We start from the raw sequence: 20117 nt of genomic DNA, 5'->3' as shown, positions 1-20117 counted from the left end.
AATCTGCATCATGTGCTGAGCCAGCCATCGGTGATTTAAATTCTAACAGATTTAGAAAAACATTGCAAAAATAGAGAATTGTGTCAGTCTCAGTACCAAGGAACATCATGACTACAGGGAGAGATGCCTGTGCTCTCATCTGACTCACCTGCAAGGTAAAGTGCCAGCTGAATGCTGGGGACAGGCACCAGAAACAATGACACTGCTACAGAGGTTTAATTTATTTTAGTCAGAGTTCAAGTGCGCAATTCATTTGGCACAACCAAACAAATGTATTTGCCATTAAATATCTTGTTACAACATCTGCATATTAAGCCCTGGGAGTAGAGCAAGGAGCAGCTGAACATTAAAGGAAGAATAGATGAGCAGTTTCTGAATACAATACAGCTCTCAGTGACAAAGGGAAAACAGAAGTGATTTATTTATAGCAACCACTTAAAGACAGCACAGTGCAACTACTTGGGGGAAGGGGAAAATTAATCAGCCTTCATTCCAGAGGTCTCTTACTGAGCCTCTTACAAAAATTGTTCTGGCTAAACAGCATTCTGGTCAGGAATTACAGTGCTGATGGGGGGGCAGGGGGAAAGTTTTAACTACACAACACATGTGCATCTGTAGTGAACTGGCTGGGACAACTAAAAAAATGCCATTTTGCTTTTTAAATTGTGATAGTTAGAAGATATATTGATACAGTAACTTCCTCCCTGAATTTTACACCTACTAATAAAGTGTAGGATTCTTACAATTCAATCCAGAGGAAATACTTCTTTTCCCTTCTCCTCACCTTTTTCCACTGGAAGGGAAGAACCAAGTGATGCAAGGGGGGTAGGTTCAGCTCTATCTTTAAGTCTCTTTAAATCAATTTTCACATTGCTTTGGGCTTTTGTCTTTGTGCTTTTAAGGGAATATGATGTAGTCTAGACTTAATTTTCAAGTATTTAGAAAGACAGCATTCCCTTTAACCAACACATACATCCAATGTATTCAATTCAATACAGACATTCAATGTATTAAAACTCAGTAAGTGCAATTAAATTCACTATCTTAGCTGAAAAAATTCTCCTAAAAGCAGAAAAATCCCAAAGGTGGTGTACACTGTTCATTTGGACCCCAATCCTACTAATCCAAAAGAAGACAGAAATACCATTAAAAGTCTTCTATTTCAAGGAGTCATTTTCACCACAGGTAAAGTGATATTTTAAATGTGTTCTCCAAGAGCAACAGTGACATCCAGTGGAAGCATTTTAGCTTCAAGGTAAGCTCCACAGGAAGGTCAGATGGAGTACACACACCATGCTAGACTGGAGGGCTCATGAAAAGCTGAGAGGTAGCCTCAGTCCTCCCTGCTACCTACAAAATATCATGGACTGAACAGCAGCTCTCTGAGCACAAGCTCATTCCCCTAGCCTGGAAAAGCATCCCCTCCTCAAGGCAACACTGATATTTCTGGAGTGATCACATTCTTCAAGACTTGCACATTACTCCACATCTACTGTCCAAACCAGCAGAGGGTAACAACCAGAAATAGGATACAAGTTAAATTAGCTCTGTGAAACAATTTATGGGATCATTCACTTTTTATTTCAGGATTCAAGTTACGATTACAAAGGGAACGGGGGAGGGAGAGAGAGAGAAAAAAAGAGAAGGGATGTGAAAAGAACATCACTTCCCTTTTATTTTTGCTTCAGACAAAAGGAATGCTGGGTTTGATATGCCAGAGGCCAGAAATTATATAGAACCCTCCTCCCTATTGGTGCTACTAAGAATACCAAGTTAAGCTACTAAAATTTGGCACCTCCACCATAACAGCCATGTTTTGCCATAAACCCATAAACACAAAGCTTCTGATAACCTCAAGAAGAACTAGAGGTAATAGGTACATCTCAAATCTCTTTAAATTCCAAGGCACTCTTGTGCCAATGGCTAAGTGATCCACTGGCAGAGGCAGCTGGATGAAGCAGGTTTGTGTATTTTAAGGGAAGCAGCATCACAGCATTGAGCTCTGCTGACCAAAATGCCCAGGGGAAACAGCTAATGGCAAGCTAAGGTACTCAAACATGCACAAAAACTGCTTGTCCATATAGAGAAGGCTGCACTTGGACCAAAACCTGCACTGCAGAAATACCAGCATCCTATCTGCACAAGTGATACTGTTGGGCAGCCTCCAGCCCTCACCCTGCTCCTGCCTGCCAGCAGGGGAAAGCTGTTCCCCTCCCATGTTTCAGTGACCTCGCTCTGTGGTTCGCTGTCAGTCCAGTTAACTTACCTCCACAGTCTGAAAGTGTCACCTTTAAATCAGGACAGACATTAGTACCATGGTTTTGGAGGTAACTTCAGGTAACAAGCATCTCTGCAGGCTGCTAAACACACCCGAGCTATGCTGCCCATGCTTCCCAGTCAGTTCACACTCAACGGCACTACACGTACCATGGCACCAGCTGGCTGAGAGCCAGCTGAGATCAGGCTCGTTGTTTTTCATGCTGTGATCTCTGTTTTATACAAAAAGTAGAAAGATTTCCAAGGAGAAGTAGCCCTGGAAGGAACAGGAGCTGCAGTTCCTGATAAGCTCTGGCAGAGAGGATCACCACAACCCAAAAACTGTAAGGAACCTAACTCTTAACAAAGCTTGGGCTTCCAAATGATTAGTAATTAATGCAGTACTACAGTAATTAACAGTCTTACTAAAAAAAAAAAGTGATAACAGGAACTAATCTTCAATAGTCAGCTCCTTTCCAATTTGAGTTACATTTTAAATGGCTAAAAAGCCCTCTACAAACATTGAGGAAACATGGGAAAGTTTTGCATATATTACATTTCCAAAAGCACAAATGGCATTGCTGTGATGAGTGAAAACAGGGAACGGTGATGCCAAACATGGCAAGCCCAGTGGAAGAGAGCATGGACAGGTAAAACTTGATGACTACCAACTGTTAAAAAAAAATTGAAAAATAAAGCAGGTTTGTATTTCTCAAGAAGAAAAAGCTAAGGACAGCATTCAACATTTTAGATTTGTATTTTCCCACTCTGCTTAGGCATTTTACCTCCCTTAACCAATTTCCCCCCCCCCTCAGTCCTAGTGTTTTCTTAGGAGATAAGAAGAGGTCTTCCAGAACTCAATATGGAATAATTAAGCTTTGTTGTACAGGTGATCCTCAACTATCTATTCTAACATTGCTCCTGGAACAATAACAGCACCAAAAATCTCAAATGAACAGTTTCGTGTGGAAACAAGGCGCTAGAGGAACAAAAAGATAAATATGAAAACTAATCGTAAGAAATTTCACCAAGAATTGAACTACTGCTCCCCCATCCTGTTTTCTTGGGGGAAAACTCCCAAGAAAAAGCAGACAAACACCAAAATAAAGTGTTTATACAGCTACAGGTTCTCTTATACCAAAAGCATCAGTCTCCAAGGCTAGAAGCAAAACACACACAGTGATCTCCTGAAACAGGGGAAAACAGCTTCCAGCTGATTCCCTTAATCAGAATAATTTGCCTTTTTCCAGTGAAATAGGAATGAATATACTGTGTAACATACCTATCATGTGCATACCTACATTTGTTACTTATGTATAAAAATGCATGCTATGTACATATACACATGTAAGCACGTGCAGACACATACTATAACACACCCATTTGTTATTACTCTTGCTTGAGTTTGGATTTTAGCAGAAAAGTTTGAGATCTCAGAAACTTTCCTGTACAGCTTGAGCTATCTTCATCCATCTCAAAGCTGACACAGAATAGCAGCCTAGAAAAAAATATAAATCTTGCCTCTGTCTCTTCTCTTTGAATTATGACTCAAGCATTAAAACAAGTCACATACAGCAGCAACCTAAGTGGGAGAATTTACATTAATTAGCCTGAGATGCTGAACTTAAAAGGCAATTTTTATTCTGACCAATAATGACTTGTCAGGACTCGCCTTATTGTTCCAGAGTCTAAGAACAAATCTATTCACTGTAAGATGACAGAAATTAAAAGCTGATCCTCTTATTTCTGCAAGAAATCTTGTCAAACCAGAACACAAGGGAAAGCAGTTGTAGCAGCACAGCTGCTCCCATCCACTACCAGGCAAAGCTGCTGCAGGTTGTTGCAGTCATTCAGAGCTCCTTGGAAAGCCAAGATGAGGGTGCTTATGCCCTGCCTTTTCCTCTCTCTCATGTTCTTCATCAAGCCATCCTGTCACTACAGACCCTTGTAAAAAGTCCCTCTCCAGCTTTCTTATAGACCCTTTAGGTACTGGAAGGCTGCTCCAAGATCTCCCCAGATCCTTCTCTTCTCCAGACTGAACAATCCCAAAGAAGAGGTGCTCCAGCCCTCTGATCCATCACTGTGGCCTCCTCTGGACTTGCTCCAACAGATCCACTGTCCTTCTTCCCCAGAGCTGGACGCAGCACTACAGGTGGGGTCTCACCTGAGCAGAGTAGAAGGGCAGAATCCCCTCCCTTGCCCTGCTCCTCACTCTGCTTTTGATGCAGCCCAGACATGTTTGGCTTTCTGGGCTGCAAGTGCACATGCCAGGCCATGTCACCAGCATCCTCAAGTCTTCCTCTGCTCCTGTTTAATCTCTGTCTTCTTGCAAAACCATTACAAGGCCACGTCTTGCAACAGTAAGTAGGTTTCCTTCAGTGAAAGGATGGGTAACCATCCACAACCACCCTGCTTGAGAGGACATGGGGAAAGCTCCTGAGCATCCTGTGATCAATCATAGCAAGAGCAGTGGAAACATATTGAGCACACATTATACTGCTGTTCTGATAAGCAAATAATCTACCTACCTATTCCAGGAGGAAGACAACCATGCACCAGATTAAAGCTTCCTGGAGTGGGAATGCTCAGGAAAGTGAGGTGACAGCAGATCAGGAAAAATAGTAATTTGCAGACCACATGTATGCTGAAAGGTTGGAGCCATGCTGTTGAATACAGGATTCCTCCCTTACAATGCTTAAAAATAAATAAATAGAAAGGGGTGGAGGAGGTGCAAATGACAACACACATTCACATCCAATTGCAAAGAGCTGCAGCTCTATGGAATGAAACTGATTCCCAGGAGGGAATTTCACAGCAATTAAAAAAGAAAAAAAAAAAAGTACAAAAGGATTCATAAGTATTAACGGATGCCAAAATTAGACATAGTTACCAATTTGGAAGCCAAAAGGTCAAAAAAAAAAGGCACATCTGGCCTATGAGTAATTCAGGAGGAATTTGTTTACACAAGGACAGTGGCTGACAGAGTGAACTGCTGCAGTCAGCACGGAGACCACGGGCTGAGCACAGCAGGCACCCGAGGTCACCAAACAAACGGAACCAGCAGAGGAGAGAGGTGGAGTCAGCTCTGGACACTCAGTTATAGGACTCAGACAACTTTATAATCAGATCACATTTTTTGGAATTAGTCTCCAACACTATTCAACAGGACTAAAATACTGTTGAAGAAATAAATACAGTCCAATGCCTGGAGAAAGTTCTAAATCCAGCAGAGTAAAAAGAGGCCTAAATTTCTGTCTTAACTGAAAGACACATTTGAAGAGTTATAGGCTACTTACTTGTTTCCAAGTCCTTTCTGCTGAAGTGCTGCTCTTCCCAAGCTTCCCTTTGGGAAGGTCTGCTATGCTTACAAACCTGATATCTCCACAGTTGAGTGCCACTGAACTTCATAGCAGCTACAGATATTTAAAACATTTGTGCTCCTGAATTTCAGAAGAGCAGAAAGACTTCTTGGCAAGAGAGTGTCAAAGGACAGCTCTGCAACTCTGCCCACGTCTCCCACATAGCCCTACCAAAGGACTGCCTGTTTTTGAGTCTGCCTGCACATCCACTCATGTGAGCAGGTCTCAGAGTCCTATCAGGAGCTGTAAAGTAGGCTACATAAGTTCACTGGTTGCAGAATGTACAACTGCAGTGGAAGGAGAAACACTTCCCCATCACCTGTAAGCTTATGTTCTGCTGTACCAGGTACCTCTCTCGACAGGATACTGTTAGTTGAGCTAACAGACCACCCACAATCCTTGCAGCCTGTACATTTCACTCCTTTTGGACATGTGAAGCCCCTACTCCTCCTGTTCAAGACAGCTTTGCTTCTGAGGTACTCCAACACAAACAAGCTTTAAGGTATTTTTCTTTAGAAAGCTATATGCAGAGGCTGAGGCCAAAGTCTCCTCGTCAGCCTCCTCCTTTGTAAAATAATATTTTGCACAGTTACAACATGCCTCCACAAACAAACACAGGTTTGTGTTTAAACTTGAGCAAAAAATCTCTACATCAATGAATATCTACTATTTTCCATAATATTGCATGGAAAAACTGTTTACCCACTTAACTTATACAATGTTTTTATTCATAATTTTCAGAGTACAAGTTTAGATGAACACACAAGCACTTTCTAACTGCCCATGTGACATCAAACTTTCAGCATTTGCTCGTGACACTTGACCATACACAGCCTTCCTGGAACTGGTCAACAATAGCAGCAAATCTGTGGTGTAATGAAATAAGTGTTCTTGCACACTCACATCAGCTGTAACTGCACATACAAAGCTTTCCTTGTATTTGTAAAAAAAAAAAAAAAAAAAAAAATCCACCACCAAACCCCCAAAATACAAAACATTTTCTGCCCTCCCTGGAAAAAATAAATTGTATGATGAATGTTTTCAAAACACTTCAGAGCAGTGAACACGTCCTTTGATCTGATCCTACACAACTCCTCATACAGACAGACCCGAATGCTCACAGTTACTGAGCATAGACAGGCATAAGATCCCATATTTTTGAGAATACATGCAAAATCCACACACCTCTCATTCTGACTTTCCTCACCACTCAGTATTGCAGCATTAAGTATGAATTTACTCTTACCCTTTAGATTCTAGATCAAAGCAAGCACGCTCACGGGATCAAGACACAGGATTGCAAGATGTGATTTCTTCCCATCAGCTTCACATCACACACATCAGGAGAGCTTGCCCTGAACCTTGGTTTTCAAGGTGATTATGCAATACTTAATAGCAACAATTGTTAGCTTATCATTTAAGAGTAAGCATTCATTGCAGAGGTACTACTGATCTAACATTTACAGTCTCACATCTATGCTAACATGTTTATAATTCACTTCTGACAGCTTTAGTGTTCTATCACACTCTCATGTCTGTGCTTTTACACCACAGTCATGACTGCAAATCCTGCTCACTGTGACCTTCCCTTTCATTTGCATTATTCCTTGCATGGATCAGTTTTACTTTCAAAGGAAGCTGCATCTCCCAAGCCTCATATATTTACAGCAAACAGAAGCAGGTGGGCAGAACAACTTTGAAGTTTACATCTGTTGTTGCAAACACATCCAATACCCTGATTCACACTGAACTTGAACCAACTGCCTCAGAAACCAGCATCTTCTAAAGGCTCCAGTCTCCCTCTTCCTATGGAAGTGAAAATTGATTTCGAGCAAGTTTGTTTTCAAGCTCACCAACCCCATTACTCTTATCCCACAGGTTATTTAAGATTGTTTTTTCTTCCTATTCATCTTGATGACAAACTAGTTTTGATGTCTGTGTTCAGTTATTTCTTCTTGCATCTAAGTCAGACCCTCCCAAGGAGAAACCAGTTACTGCACTGTTTTCATTTCTATCTGTTCTTTCACAAGGCCTAACAAAAATTATACAGCTACACAAAAGCATAAGCTCTCCTTGGAAAAATATTCTTTTGGACTTAAGGGTGAACACAGATCCAAGATGCATTGAGAATACTGTGTTCATATATTTTAGGGACATAAAAGCCAAATAATAACCTATATGCCTATTTTAAATATAGTCACATCCTGAAATGTTTGCAAAATCTCAGGATTATTCAATAGGCAGAATCCTGGCGCGCTAACACAGGAGTAGAGAAAGAAGGAGCAACTTCACTTTTGATTGAAGGAAAAGGTGACCCTGGCATGAAATCAAGATCTGCAGGTGGCAGTGTCAAAGTCTGAATTTGATGGGAAAAATAACCATCTCAACTACACCAAAACCCACCAAAATAAGTAATTCATTATTAAAAAAAGCAAACATTTGGCTCAAAACAAGAAAGAAATTAATATACAGTGAAGTTTAAGTCTTGCATTGAGGGTACTCTTAACGAGCCCAGCATGATGTATTTCTAAAAGATACAAGTCATGGTATTCACTTGAAAGAAAAGAGTAGAACTGCCATGAATGGACAAGTTATTATAGAGCCAAGACTTTCATGCTCAAGTTATATCTAAACGGCAAACCAAGACGTTTTCAGAGATATCACCTTCTTTTTAACAGCAAGGAACATTTCAGATCAATTCTAAATTTAATCTTAACCTAGGGTATTCAAAACAAGCTCTCAAAGGACATTGTTTATTCTTCCCCTTCTAACTTTAGCAATTGTAACTGCCCTTAATACAAGGATATTAAGTAGTAGCCATATTTTGCAGCTCCCATGCTGCATGCCCAAGCCAAAGACTGCATTTGGGTGGCAGTTCAAAATACTCCTTTGAAGTAATTTAGGTCCCCAAACCAAAGTGTGTCTCTGCCACATGACTCAGAAGGGATTCATTTTGCCCTCTGCAAAAACACAGCACCTGGCCCAAACCAAGATATTACACCCCACAGAATACCCTGTGCCCTGTTTCCCACAGCTCAGAGCAAACCCTTGTCAGCCACCACCACATGACATGGATTTGCCTGTCAGTAGCACACAAACAGCTGGTCCCAGCACCATTTATTGGATGTTCTGCCAGGTAAACCCTCTTCCACAAGGGAATGGTTTTGTTAGAGGGACAGATGTTCAGGGTGGTTAGTCATTGTTCAAGGGATTTGCTCAGTAGCATCCTTCAATGGACATCCTAAGAGGTTTTATAATGAAGAACTAAGTTTTAGAAGAGATCAGACATTTTCTTCCTTTCCTTAAATTACTACTGGATAATATGCTCTGGCACAGGGAAGGGTAAACTATCACCTGCCATTAGCCAACACCTTGTCTACATCATTTAACCCACTCACTGGAATGTTACAAACCAAAACTAGTGGTTTTTTCCCCAGAAAGGTTTTCTTTGTCTCTGCTGTATTTCACCCCAGAATTACACTATGCCATATTTTAAATTAAAGCAGATAAGAGTTCAAAGTTACACCAGTTCAATAGGCTAATAAACAAAGAGGTCATTGGACTGATAGTTTCATAGCCTGCATAGCTTTAGAGTTAGAACACTGGAGGGGAGGAAAAGGAAGAAGTCAGATTTAGCCAAAACCAGCCAAGGATCAATAAGTACTTTCATGTCCTCCTTCCTTCTGTGACTGCTTTCTCCCATCCTCTCCCACTCACCTTGCACTAACCAACCTTTGGTTTTGTTTGCTTTCTTTAGCAGCTTCAGCTGTTCCTCACATCTGCTTTTTTTGTGAACTATCATTCAAGCCTACCATGGATTCTTAAACAGAGGCTGTTAATAAAAAAACACATCCATACATGCACTAAGCTTATGTCCCTTTTAAAATCATTATAGATAACTTTTGTATAAAGAACAGTTAAACAAAGCAAACAATACAAGTTAAAAACAGATATCCTCCAGCTCAAATAAATACCAAGTACAGATGGTTCTACAGTTCAATCACCTGAGTCAGACACTTCCAAGCTGCAGAAAGTGTTCTGAGAAGGAACTCTACGTGATTACTGCACGCTGACCTACCCCAGTGTGATGGGACCCATCCACAGTACTGCAAGACTTCTGTGTTTTCAGTGCATCACCATAATCTGCATCAAAGTTGGTCTTCCACACCATCACCTGCAGAAGAAAATTGGCTCCATTAAAATTTTCTATCAAAGTTTGCTTAAGGGACAATTTTGTTAACACATCAGAGAAGAGTTTACCTAGGAAAGCTTTGCCATGGATTAAATTAAGGATGTTGTTTGTAAATATGCTACTGCATACAGACATAGCTTAACTGAGTTCTCAATGGGTAAGTGACCTCTTCCAACATTCTTTGGGTCAAGAACATCACGAAACTAGAATGACCTAGAAAACTTCAAAGCAACATGCAGAATACAGCATTAAACCCACAAATATTTTAAAATACCATGCTTGGCATTATAACACTTATCAGCCACACCACAAACAACTAGTCACTCATTTATCATGAGACTCTTTCAGAGGAAGAGTTAGTAGTGAGACTAGCACTAGACATCTTGAGCTAGTTTGTCAACTCAATACCAAATTTAAATCCCACTTACAGCTCCCTGCTCTCCATAACACAGTACTGGTTTCAGAAGAGAGGCCTCTAACACATAAATCACTTCAACACATCACGAGCAAATTTATGGAGTGAAACCCTTAGCAGTGTTCCTACAAGTCTAAAGAAGTTCAAGAGCAATCAATCAGCTATTTCAGAGGTCTAAAAGACACCCAAGAATCCAGTCAGCTCATCCTGGTTATCAGAAACATCAGTGTTTATTCTTCATTTGCAAATTTTCATCCCTGCTTCACATGAAAGCATTTTTCTTTTGCAGTTGCATGGTTAACCAGTGAGGGTCATTCCATTGTGTAACAGGACAAAAAAGTGATGCTCTTTTATTGTGTAGATTATACAATCTATATTAATTGTATACATTGCCTCTTCACAGCTACCAAAGGTGCTATTACAACAAAGATGGGCACTGCCACTTAGTCTAACCTGGGGATTAAGACCAATGCAACACAGCTCAGTGAAGACTGGTGACAGAAAAATGGATCCTTGCTCACACCACTACTTTGGGTTGAAATCAGTCCATGTCTTCAACTCACACTGTTAAAACCAGCACATATTTAACAGTCCTGTTTGCAGCTCAGTAATTAAGTATGTTTTTTTTGGAGAGGCTACCTGTCTAAACTACCACACAAAAAAGTCCTTTTTGACCTGCAGAGATGCTCCTGATAATTATTTGTTGTATTTCTCTTTGATTCAGAAAGCCAGAATTCAACAAGGTCCATTCCACTGAAAAAGCTTCTTGCATGTACACAACTGCCAATTTAGGGCTAATTCTGTTTTTAATATATATATATTTATTTATTTTAGGACAAAGTTCTTTCTCCATGCACAAAAGGAAGCACTGCCTGCATTTTCAGATACAAATCCAAAAGGAGAGAGGCAGTTCCTTCATGGGAGCCAAGAATAGGAGAGCCAAGAACCACCCTTCCCAATACATGCATCCAAAACCACAAACTCGAGCTCCAGTGGCAAGGGCTGCCAAAGAAGTTTGTTAGGACCCCTTGCCACGAACATACCTGTATAAAGCACCCTGCCAGGGAGGCACTGCCAGTCAGTGTTTCAGTTTAACACCACCAGGTGATACTTTGAAATGATCATTACTTTGGCTTAAAGAAATGCCAACCACAGAAGAGACAAAAGAGCTGACAAAACACAAGCCTTTCAAAAGAATCTGCTTTACACAACAAAGAAATGTAGGCTAATACATCCTTTTAAGCTCAAAATGAAACAAATAATGAGTCAGCTTCTTGGCTACGCTTAGAAATCGAAGATAAATAAAATTTCTTAAGTTTTCTATTGAAAATAAGTAATAATGAAGTGCAGCTTCCAGCTATATCAGGGCTTTTATTAAGGAAGAGAGAAACAACAGCAAACAGGCATTATTTATTTCTTGTGTTAGATAAGCACTTCAAGAGCAAACCTTTATCTAGTGACCTCAATATAATTCTGTAAAACAAAAACCGGGATGAATCTCTTCAAAACAGTCTGTTTAAAGCCTTTAATAAAAAGTGGTCTTAAAGAGACAGGATGACAACCTATGCCACCTATCCCAGCAAATTTAGAAAACAGAGTTAAAATGCAGCAACTCACGGAACTGGCATGAGCTACAACCCTGGGATTATTGGTTTCCTTCTCAAGAGCACACAACTGAAAACATGGTCCAGACACACAGGGTATATTTTTGCCTTTCCCCACTGACAATGGAAAACAAACCCCAGCAGCTTTTAAAGAAATGTGTGTCTGGATCATAACTCAGAACCAGAAGTAAAAGGAAGGGATCTCCCCTCCTGCCCCATCCACAAAACTCTTTACTGGCAGTACAAGACACCCAGGCTTTCATCACAGTGCACATATCAAGGTCAGCAGAGAAAAGCCCAATTCTGACCTGAAAAGCTGTGAAACTGCAGCACTAGCACAGCTCTGCACCAGGCTCCCATTAAGAAAGAGGCCTGCAGGAGATATTCACATCTGATCAGACTCAAATCCACTTGGTGTCAGTCACTGCAGATGGCTCAGCCACAGCATCTCCAATAAGACTGAGGACAAACCCATGGGAGAAGGAGAGCATTAGGAATGTCAAATACAGAGCACTGTAGATCAGTGGAGCCTGGAAGAGTGTTCAGGGGGAAGCATCCCTGCCTGCCTTGTCCTTATGCCTGTGTCTCAGATCTAGCCAGTGGCAGATCAGCCTTATATTCAAAGTACCTCATCACAGCCATTTGTACACCCACCTGACCTATTCCCCAGCAGCAGGTGCCTCAGAAAGGCATGTAACAAGGGCCATATATAGGGCAATATTTCCTCTGTTGTACATACTCACTCCCACAGAATCTAGCTGAAATGCCTCCTCAGTGAGAAAAGACTATGTTTAATATCTCTCACTCTTTTTAATATTTGTTCTCTCTTTGAAAGCAGTAAGATGCCAAGAAACAGTAACAACAAGGCACAAAACAATCAAACTAAATGAATCAGATACCTGTTCATCAGACCCTCCAGAAGCAAATAAGTCTCCAGATCTTGAAAATGCTACACAGGTGGCTGGGCCCTGCAAACACATTTAAAAGATAGGTTTAAAAAAACATGAAAGAAAACAAAGTGTTATAAAGTTCCATTCATTGCAGCTTTACAGGGTATTTCTCATTTGACATTCAGCAAACTAAAGGCAAAATTTGGGAAGCTCTTTCTTACCTGTCAGGTAAATGGGCCACAATTAAGATGCTAAGCTTGCTGGCAACTTAGCATTTCCCACACTTTTGCCCCCAATTTAAGATACCCACTTTTCAATATCCATGGCATTAAAACAGAGACAGGAGCAAAACCATTTTTACAGAGTCGGGCTTTTCCTTGTTCCCCTCAAACATTCCACACAAACTCCTCATTGCAGAAGACCCAATGCTTAAAGCTCTTGCTTTCTGCACCATCACATTAACTTCAAAACATGCTTGACCAGTTATCAACCACAGCAATCAACTTGCACCAATTAATTAGGCCAAGGTTACAAGCATTTTAAGTCAAGAAATCTGTCCAAGGAAGGACAGAGGTTTCAAACCAAGCAGGCACCTGCAGCAGACAAGCACTCCTTACAATACCATCATTTGTCATTTTTAAGCTGCAGCCTAATGATCCATGCAGGTTTATGTTAGTTGCAAGGTTTTTTACTGAAGAATAGAAGGCTGGCTTAAACTGCTTTTCTCCTAGCAGTTTTACAGAAGAGATGCCAGAGTTGATGCATCCAGGATCATCTTCCCACAGCACAAGCACATTCTGAAGAAGCCTCGTGCATGAAACAGTCAGTTCTGAGAGACTTCAAATACTGCCGAGTGCTACAGCACTGCCTGAGCAGGAGCACACGTGTCACACCACACACCTGGTTCAATGTGTTTCAACCTCCCAGCAAGCACACAAGAGGGTGCACGTGGGAAGGATGAGGCAGGTTAAACAGAGCTGGGAAATGGTTACATGTGTTCAAGCACAGGCACAACAGACAAATTGTTCCGCTCAGAATAAACAGCCGAGAACCCAGATCGTGGAGTTCTGTGTCAGCTGCTCAGCACATTCCCTTGCAGAACATCCTAAGGCAAGAGCCTTTTCCCCAGTTGAAATGGGCAGAGGCAGGAATGAGAACTTCCTATGGCACCGACAAGCCAGGGGGACTGAAGGGGAAACACCAAAAACTAAAAACACAAACAAAAAAGTCACAACAACCCCCAGAAAACTCCACCACACCATCATACACCTCCTCAGAAGAAGAGGTATCCTCTTTCAAGTAAGATCATGTATCTCAGAACACAAGTAAGAAGCTTCTCCCCACTCTGTATCAAGTTGCAAGGAGAGACTATTCTATTAGGAGTCCACATCTTCCCAATGGGCATCACATGGAAATGTCACATCCAGTTTGTTTCTGGTTTCCCTTCTTTCTCTCCTTTGTTACAGAGAACTTACTGTTATAAATCCTGAAAGTAAACAAATAGCCAAAGATTGCATCAAGCAGCCAGCTCTCACTGCAACCTGTGCCCCACAGTCCTGTGGGCTTCCAAACATGCTGGCACAAGGTTATGCCAGCAAAACTAGACCTTGATGTGGTCACTCCCAGTGTGAAGACTTTTAGTTTCCTTAAAACACATTAAGGTATTCCCATGTTATCATTTCACCTGCAGTGAAATTTCAAAATGTTTTGAGGTCTTCTAATAGTAACACCTCACTCATGAGAACTTGCCAGAAATGATCTAGTAGCAGCAATTTCAAAATGTACTCATTACTGTGACTAAGCTTGTTCAAGTGACACAGCAGTGACTGGGTTAGATATTTCAAACCAAAAGACACTGCCATCAATCAGCTGAACCTCTGCCTTTATTCCCACCCACCCTTCCCAGCAGTTCAGCTCTCTCCCGAAGCAGTTGGGAATGGAAGCTCTAAAAATTGCAAAAGGAAAAGACAAATAACCAGTAAGAAAGGGCAGGAACAACTACATAGCCAGAAAACTGCAGTGGTGAATATTGCTCCAAGGTAGCAGAGCTGAGCAAAGAGAAGCTGCACTCTGACTATAATAAACCAAAGTTAGGAGGGCAGGAAAAAAATCCAAGACAAAGTGTTCAGGAACGAGCACAAGTGAGGAACACTGGAGAGGAGCAGTGTTTCCCAAAAATATTTTTATCAGTCTAAATATTTCAGAGTATTTAGACAAAATCTGGCACAGAACAAATCACATCAAAACAGGCAATGAACTGACTCCAAAGTCATGGCATTCTTAAGGGAAAAAAAGTTCAACAGAACATATTCCTCCCAAAATAGAAAATTATATCAAAGACTGAATGTGCCTTTATAAATTGAAAGAAAGGGAACAAACAAGTCCATAGACACAACATCCTCCACAGATTTGTTGACATAAATTAAGTGAAAAGTATTCCTGCTACATACACTCACAGAACTCTTCCCAGATATAACAGGTTTGCTGTAGCAACATAGTTTGCCAAATACTCTTGCAATTTAATATAAACACACCACACAAAAATAAAAAGCTAGACTTGCCAGTTACTAGACACAGCCTAACTTCCATTTCTCCCAGGTAAGCACTGCAGAGATCCAACAGATTTCTAATGAAGTCCTGGACAAAAGGCAAGTGGTTAGGGACTGAAGAATTCAAATCTTCCTTCTTTTTCCCTCCTTTTAACTTATGGCTTGCATCAAAAGTGTCAAAAAGTACCAGCTGCATATTTTAAGCTTATTTCCCACACAACTAGAACCTGTGGGATGAAGCAGCCCCATAAAGGATCACTTTCCTCTTTCTGTAGCAGGTTACAGTGGCCTTCTGTTAGTATCTCCTGGAGGTTCAGAATTTCCAGTCTGCATCCCCGTTGTGCCAGGTGCTCCACACAAGCTGCTAGCACCAACCCCCAAATTCCTACAGATTCTTGCCTTACACTAAACAGCAAGCTGCAAAAAGAAAGGGTTGGACAACAAGAAACACCAAATCAGAAGTAAGGAACATCTCTATTTAGCCTCAGCAGGTCAGCAACATGAGTACCACCAAGCTTTTGTGTATGTTGAGTAGAGTTTGAGATTATAACAACAGTTTTCGTGGTACTGGGAGAGGGCTGCAGAAAGTTTGTGGGAAAGTACAGAAGAAAGCAAGAAGTCATCCACTGGAATTGTTGAGTGAGAAGAACATTGCCACTAATTAATATTCATCTCATCTCCTCTAGTGAAAGAGCACCAGGCAGGCTGGGAGGGAAGTCCCATAGAACTTTGAAAAGGAAAATTCACTCAAACACTGGATGCAGCAAAGAAATTGAAAAGAAAAAGGAAGCCACACAGAGGGGATAACTGCATCAAACCTGGTCCTTTGCAGCATTCCCAATGGCAGATATGTATGCCATGGCAGCTGAAACACCAGGTGACAGCCCACTTCTAGCTGCATACATAGGTAAGAAAGGTGAGGCCCAGCATGTTACACAGTTTATGTGCAGACTAAAACCCCCAGAGATGGAGATTACACCTTCTCCCTGTTTTCCCACTTCCTACAGAAGGAAGCTAGTGATCACAAGGCCTTTATTGCCCTAGCAACACACGGGTTGATCAGCTTAAATAAAACATTAAGTTTGGCCTTCAAAACAGATGTTCAGAACTATTCTGAATGACTTGAATGCATTAATCACCAAGAGATGGGATCCGAAGCCAGGGCACAGATTACAACACCGAGTGAGTGACTGGAGGGATGCTGAGAGCATCAGGAACAACTGACACAGGGATGACATAAGACAACAGGAATAGCATCCCCGAGCACAAAGCTTTCAAGGGTAGAGCTAAAAATAGATATCTCTGAAATAAATATGTAAGAGAAAGGCCAAGAGTTTAGTTTGGAGAAATGGAAATATGCCTGGAGCACACAGTCATACCTGCGTGCAGGCAGCAGATGAATGTGTACCATCCAAAAATAATGACTGGACAATCATGGAGAAATCCCTCCTGAACACCCTCTTCTCCCCACAGAGTTACTGGGCACAGAAGGCACATCACTCTAACAACAGCAGGGCCAACATCAACAGTCAAGTCAAGAGAGGCCAGACTTCCAGGCTTCAGCTAGGAACAGAGCCAACATTTTGGCTTCAGCATAACAGAAGAAACAAGAGCCAGGCTGGAGAGAGTCCAGGAATAAACCAGAGGAGAGTAGTTTAACGATGTACTGTCTGCACTGTGAAAAGAGAGGCAGTGAGGAAGGAAGCTGGAGAGACAAGTGGGGTCAAAGATGCCAGTAGATTTTTACTTTGTTTTTTAATCCTGGGAGAAACTAATGCAGAGTAGAGAAGAGCCAGGTAAGAGAGCAAGGGAGGTGCCAAGAGCTGGAACAAGGCATATCTAGAGGATGCAAATAGTTGAATTAAATGAGAGCTTCCTCTTCCACTGCCAAAAAAGGAGATGTAGAAGGGAGAAGATATGAGCCAGTGCATTCAGTCAAACTGTCCTGGAACAAAAGAGAAAAAGGAGATACGAGAGGAGACAAGGCCTGAGAAGCAAATCCAGCAGCAACCAACACCCTGGGATCCCAGGCATGGCATCATCAGTTCTAGGCATAAAAGAAATAATACTGAACAGAGCAGTCACTGCTGACTGTTAGCAATGCTTTCAGCTGCTTCATGCACAGGAGAAGAAGGCAAGTCACATTTGGACAGATGGACATTGAGATGACAGAGGGTAGAGGATCAAATGATGCAAAGAATAAGTGATCAAGACAATTAGGAAACACCAAGAGCAAGTAAAAAACTTGATAAACACATCCAAGTGCCAAAGAACAGAGAGGGCCTGAGACAGGATGCTGGTTGTCATGACTTTCACCTATTTCTTCTATTGGCACACTGGAAAATCAAGAGGTGCAGGACAGATAGTCCTCAAGTAGGGATGGAATGGAAAGCTATACAGACTGTGGAAAGAATCCACATCTCCAACAGTAAGGACAATAAAAATGTTTAGATAAAAAGGGCAGACTCCTAGAAACTGCACAACGAGGGTGATAACACAAAGGAGAAAAAGGGAGAGGGAAAGGGAACCAAGGGGGAAAGCACGGGGAACAGAGATAGCAAGGGCAACAAGGGATGTTTCCTTGCAGAATACCTCTGACACACAGTCACAAGGATTCTCAGTCCACTGGGCTTTGGAAAGTTCCTGTATTAATACACAGAGCAAGACTGTCATGCCCCCTGCACCCTCCTTCACCAGGGAGTAAGGGCTACAGCTAACACAGGGAAAAAATTATACTGGGAAAAATTATACTGGCATCTTATAATTGAATCTTCAGTAGCTTTAACTCCTGAGAGCTTCAGTTTAAAGAAACACAAAGCAAGAACAGAGCACTCATATTTCTTTTCAAGACCCAGAAATGCTAACCTGAAGTCAAGTGCCTGTTGTTTGTGATACACCTTTCTCTCCCTTTGTTGTTTGGCTTCTGTGCAGCCCTGAGATGTCCTCGAACCCTTCAAAGAGGACCAGGCCTGCACAGATGTTTAATACCACCTAGGCAGAGGTAGCAGTAGACAGTAAAGGAGCACATTTTTTTCCTGTGCACCTGCTCAGGAACTCTTGCTCATTAGTCAGCCAGCAAAGCAGAGAGCGCTTATGTCACCCAGGTAGGTAAAACGCAGCTACTTCATAGTTCAAGTCAAGGTTGCTTGGAGAATTGTAACTTTGCATTTTCTGTCTTCCTATTTATAAACATAACCACAAGATGTCTTCTAAATATTTACTCTGAACTTCCATTCCACCGAGGAAGTCAGTCTGGAAATGCTCTAATCAAACCACTCCAAAGGCCAGACAAGCACCATGTACATACCTGCTCCCCTCTAACAACTCTCCAGGGGTGACTTAGGGGCCCCACAATGTTCTGTTCCTCACCAGTGATCCCATCACAATACCAGTGATGGACTTACATACCAACCCAGTGTCTCATCTGTATGGAATTGGACAAGAGCACTTCACAGCTTGAAGCCCTCCAGAACCAAAATATGCAGCACAATACAGAATGATACTTTGCAGCTGCAAGATGTCAGCTCCAAGCTGCAAACTCCTGTCTCTAATGATCCTCCTGCTACAAGGGGCCAGCTACATTTCAATTAAAGACAGCAATGTAAACTTGGCCAACCTCCCCATGTAAACTACAGCTAATCAGCTGCTAACAAATTCCTGGCACTCCAGCAGTTGCGTCAAAGTATGTCTAAAGGACCTTAGGGTTTTTTTCCTTCAAGTGTCCACTTGCATGCAGCCTTCCCAGAACAATGTAACAGCAGCCAGCTGTCAGAGGAGGAACAAAGTGTCAAACCAGCATGTTCAACCACACAAAGTCACAACTCAAGAACATCTTCAGAACAGGCTGTTCATGTGGTAGCCCTCACTTAAAAAGGCAAATCTACCTAATGACCAAAAATATCCACATCCCACTTCATTTTTAACCACTTGGGGATACTGGCACAAATCACAGTGATAACAGGGAGTGGGGGAAAAAATCCCTCAGTATTAAGTAGACTGGATTTATCTATGGACAGAACAGGCTGGAGAAGCAGCCAATGCAGGAATCCACCTCAGCAGCTTCTGGTGAAAGCAGGGCCTGTAGTCACTGCCATTGCTTACTGAGAATGAAGCATAGGTTGACATATGCCTTTAGTGGAAAAGGTATCTGTTAAATCAGGCAGTAAAAGAACCAGTCCACAACAATACAGCACGTACCAGAGAGGGAATGCCAGCCAGGGCTATGCCAGGACTGGCTCCACAGCCATCTCACTGCAACACCCTTAGAGACAACCAGAAGGCTCTACCAGCCACTTTGATACTTGTACTTGTTTCCAAAGTGAAGGATCTGTGATTGCACAATGGCAGCTACCCTTCAGCTATGCCAGGGGCAAAGCTTTTCCAGTGCCAGTCAGATGCCCAGGAGAGAGTGGCAGACATTGTCCTACTGATCTGAAGCAACAGGGAGGAAAAATACAGAGCTTTAACTCTACTTTTGAACAAATGACCCTCAAACCAACTGTTCAGCAGAAGCCTTGAGTTAAGTACAGCATTAGCCTAGAGGGACTTCCTAGTGTCTGATTCTGAAGACCTCCATCACCATAATCAGTTTTGGACTCTCATTCAAAGCTAAACTCATTTTTTGTGCTGCTGCAGTCAGTGAGGAGCAGCAACAGCTCGGATGGGAGAAAAATGGAAGGCAAGTTCAGCCTCCTGCTGAACAGTAACCAGGCACATCCCCTCCCCAAGGGAAGGACGAAAGGTGTAAAGATCCACTGTCCTTCCACACTTATCCTTTTCCAGGAAGCTGCTTTCCAAGAACTCAGCAGATTAACACAATGGACAAATACGAAAACAAGATTAAGACAACAGA

General features: G+C 41.9%; 1 protein-coding gene across 5 annotated transcripts in view; it reads right to left on the bottom strand.

Annotated features, from left to right (window-relative positions):
• POC1A (POC1 centriolar protein A) overlaps positions 1 to 20117 on the bottom strand; it is a 57521-nt gene that overhangs the window by 15063 nt on the left and 22341 nt on the right. For all 5 annotated transcript variants that reach the window (XM_064667792.1, XM_064667788.1, XM_064667787.1 and 2 more), the window contains 2 exons: positions 12726 to 12794; positions 9694 to 9789 (listed from right to left, as the gene is read on the bottom strand). In XM_064667792.1, coding sequence (XP_064523862.1) covers positions 9694 to 9789; positions 12726 to 12794 — 165 coding nt within the window. The remainder of the gene's footprint in view (positions 1 to 9693; positions 9790 to 12725; positions 12795 to 20117) is intronic.

The sequence above is a fragment of the Pseudopipra pipra genome, chromosome 11, assembly GCF_036250125.1.
Source record: "Pseudopipra pipra isolate bDixPip1 chromosome 11, bDixPip1.hap1, whole genome shotgun sequence".
NCBI lineage: Eukaryota > Metazoa > Chordata > Aves > Passeriformes > Pipridae > Pseudopipra > Pseudopipra pipra.
Note: the sequence above shows the minus strand (reverse complement) of the source record. Positions and strands in the feature narration are given on the sequence as shown.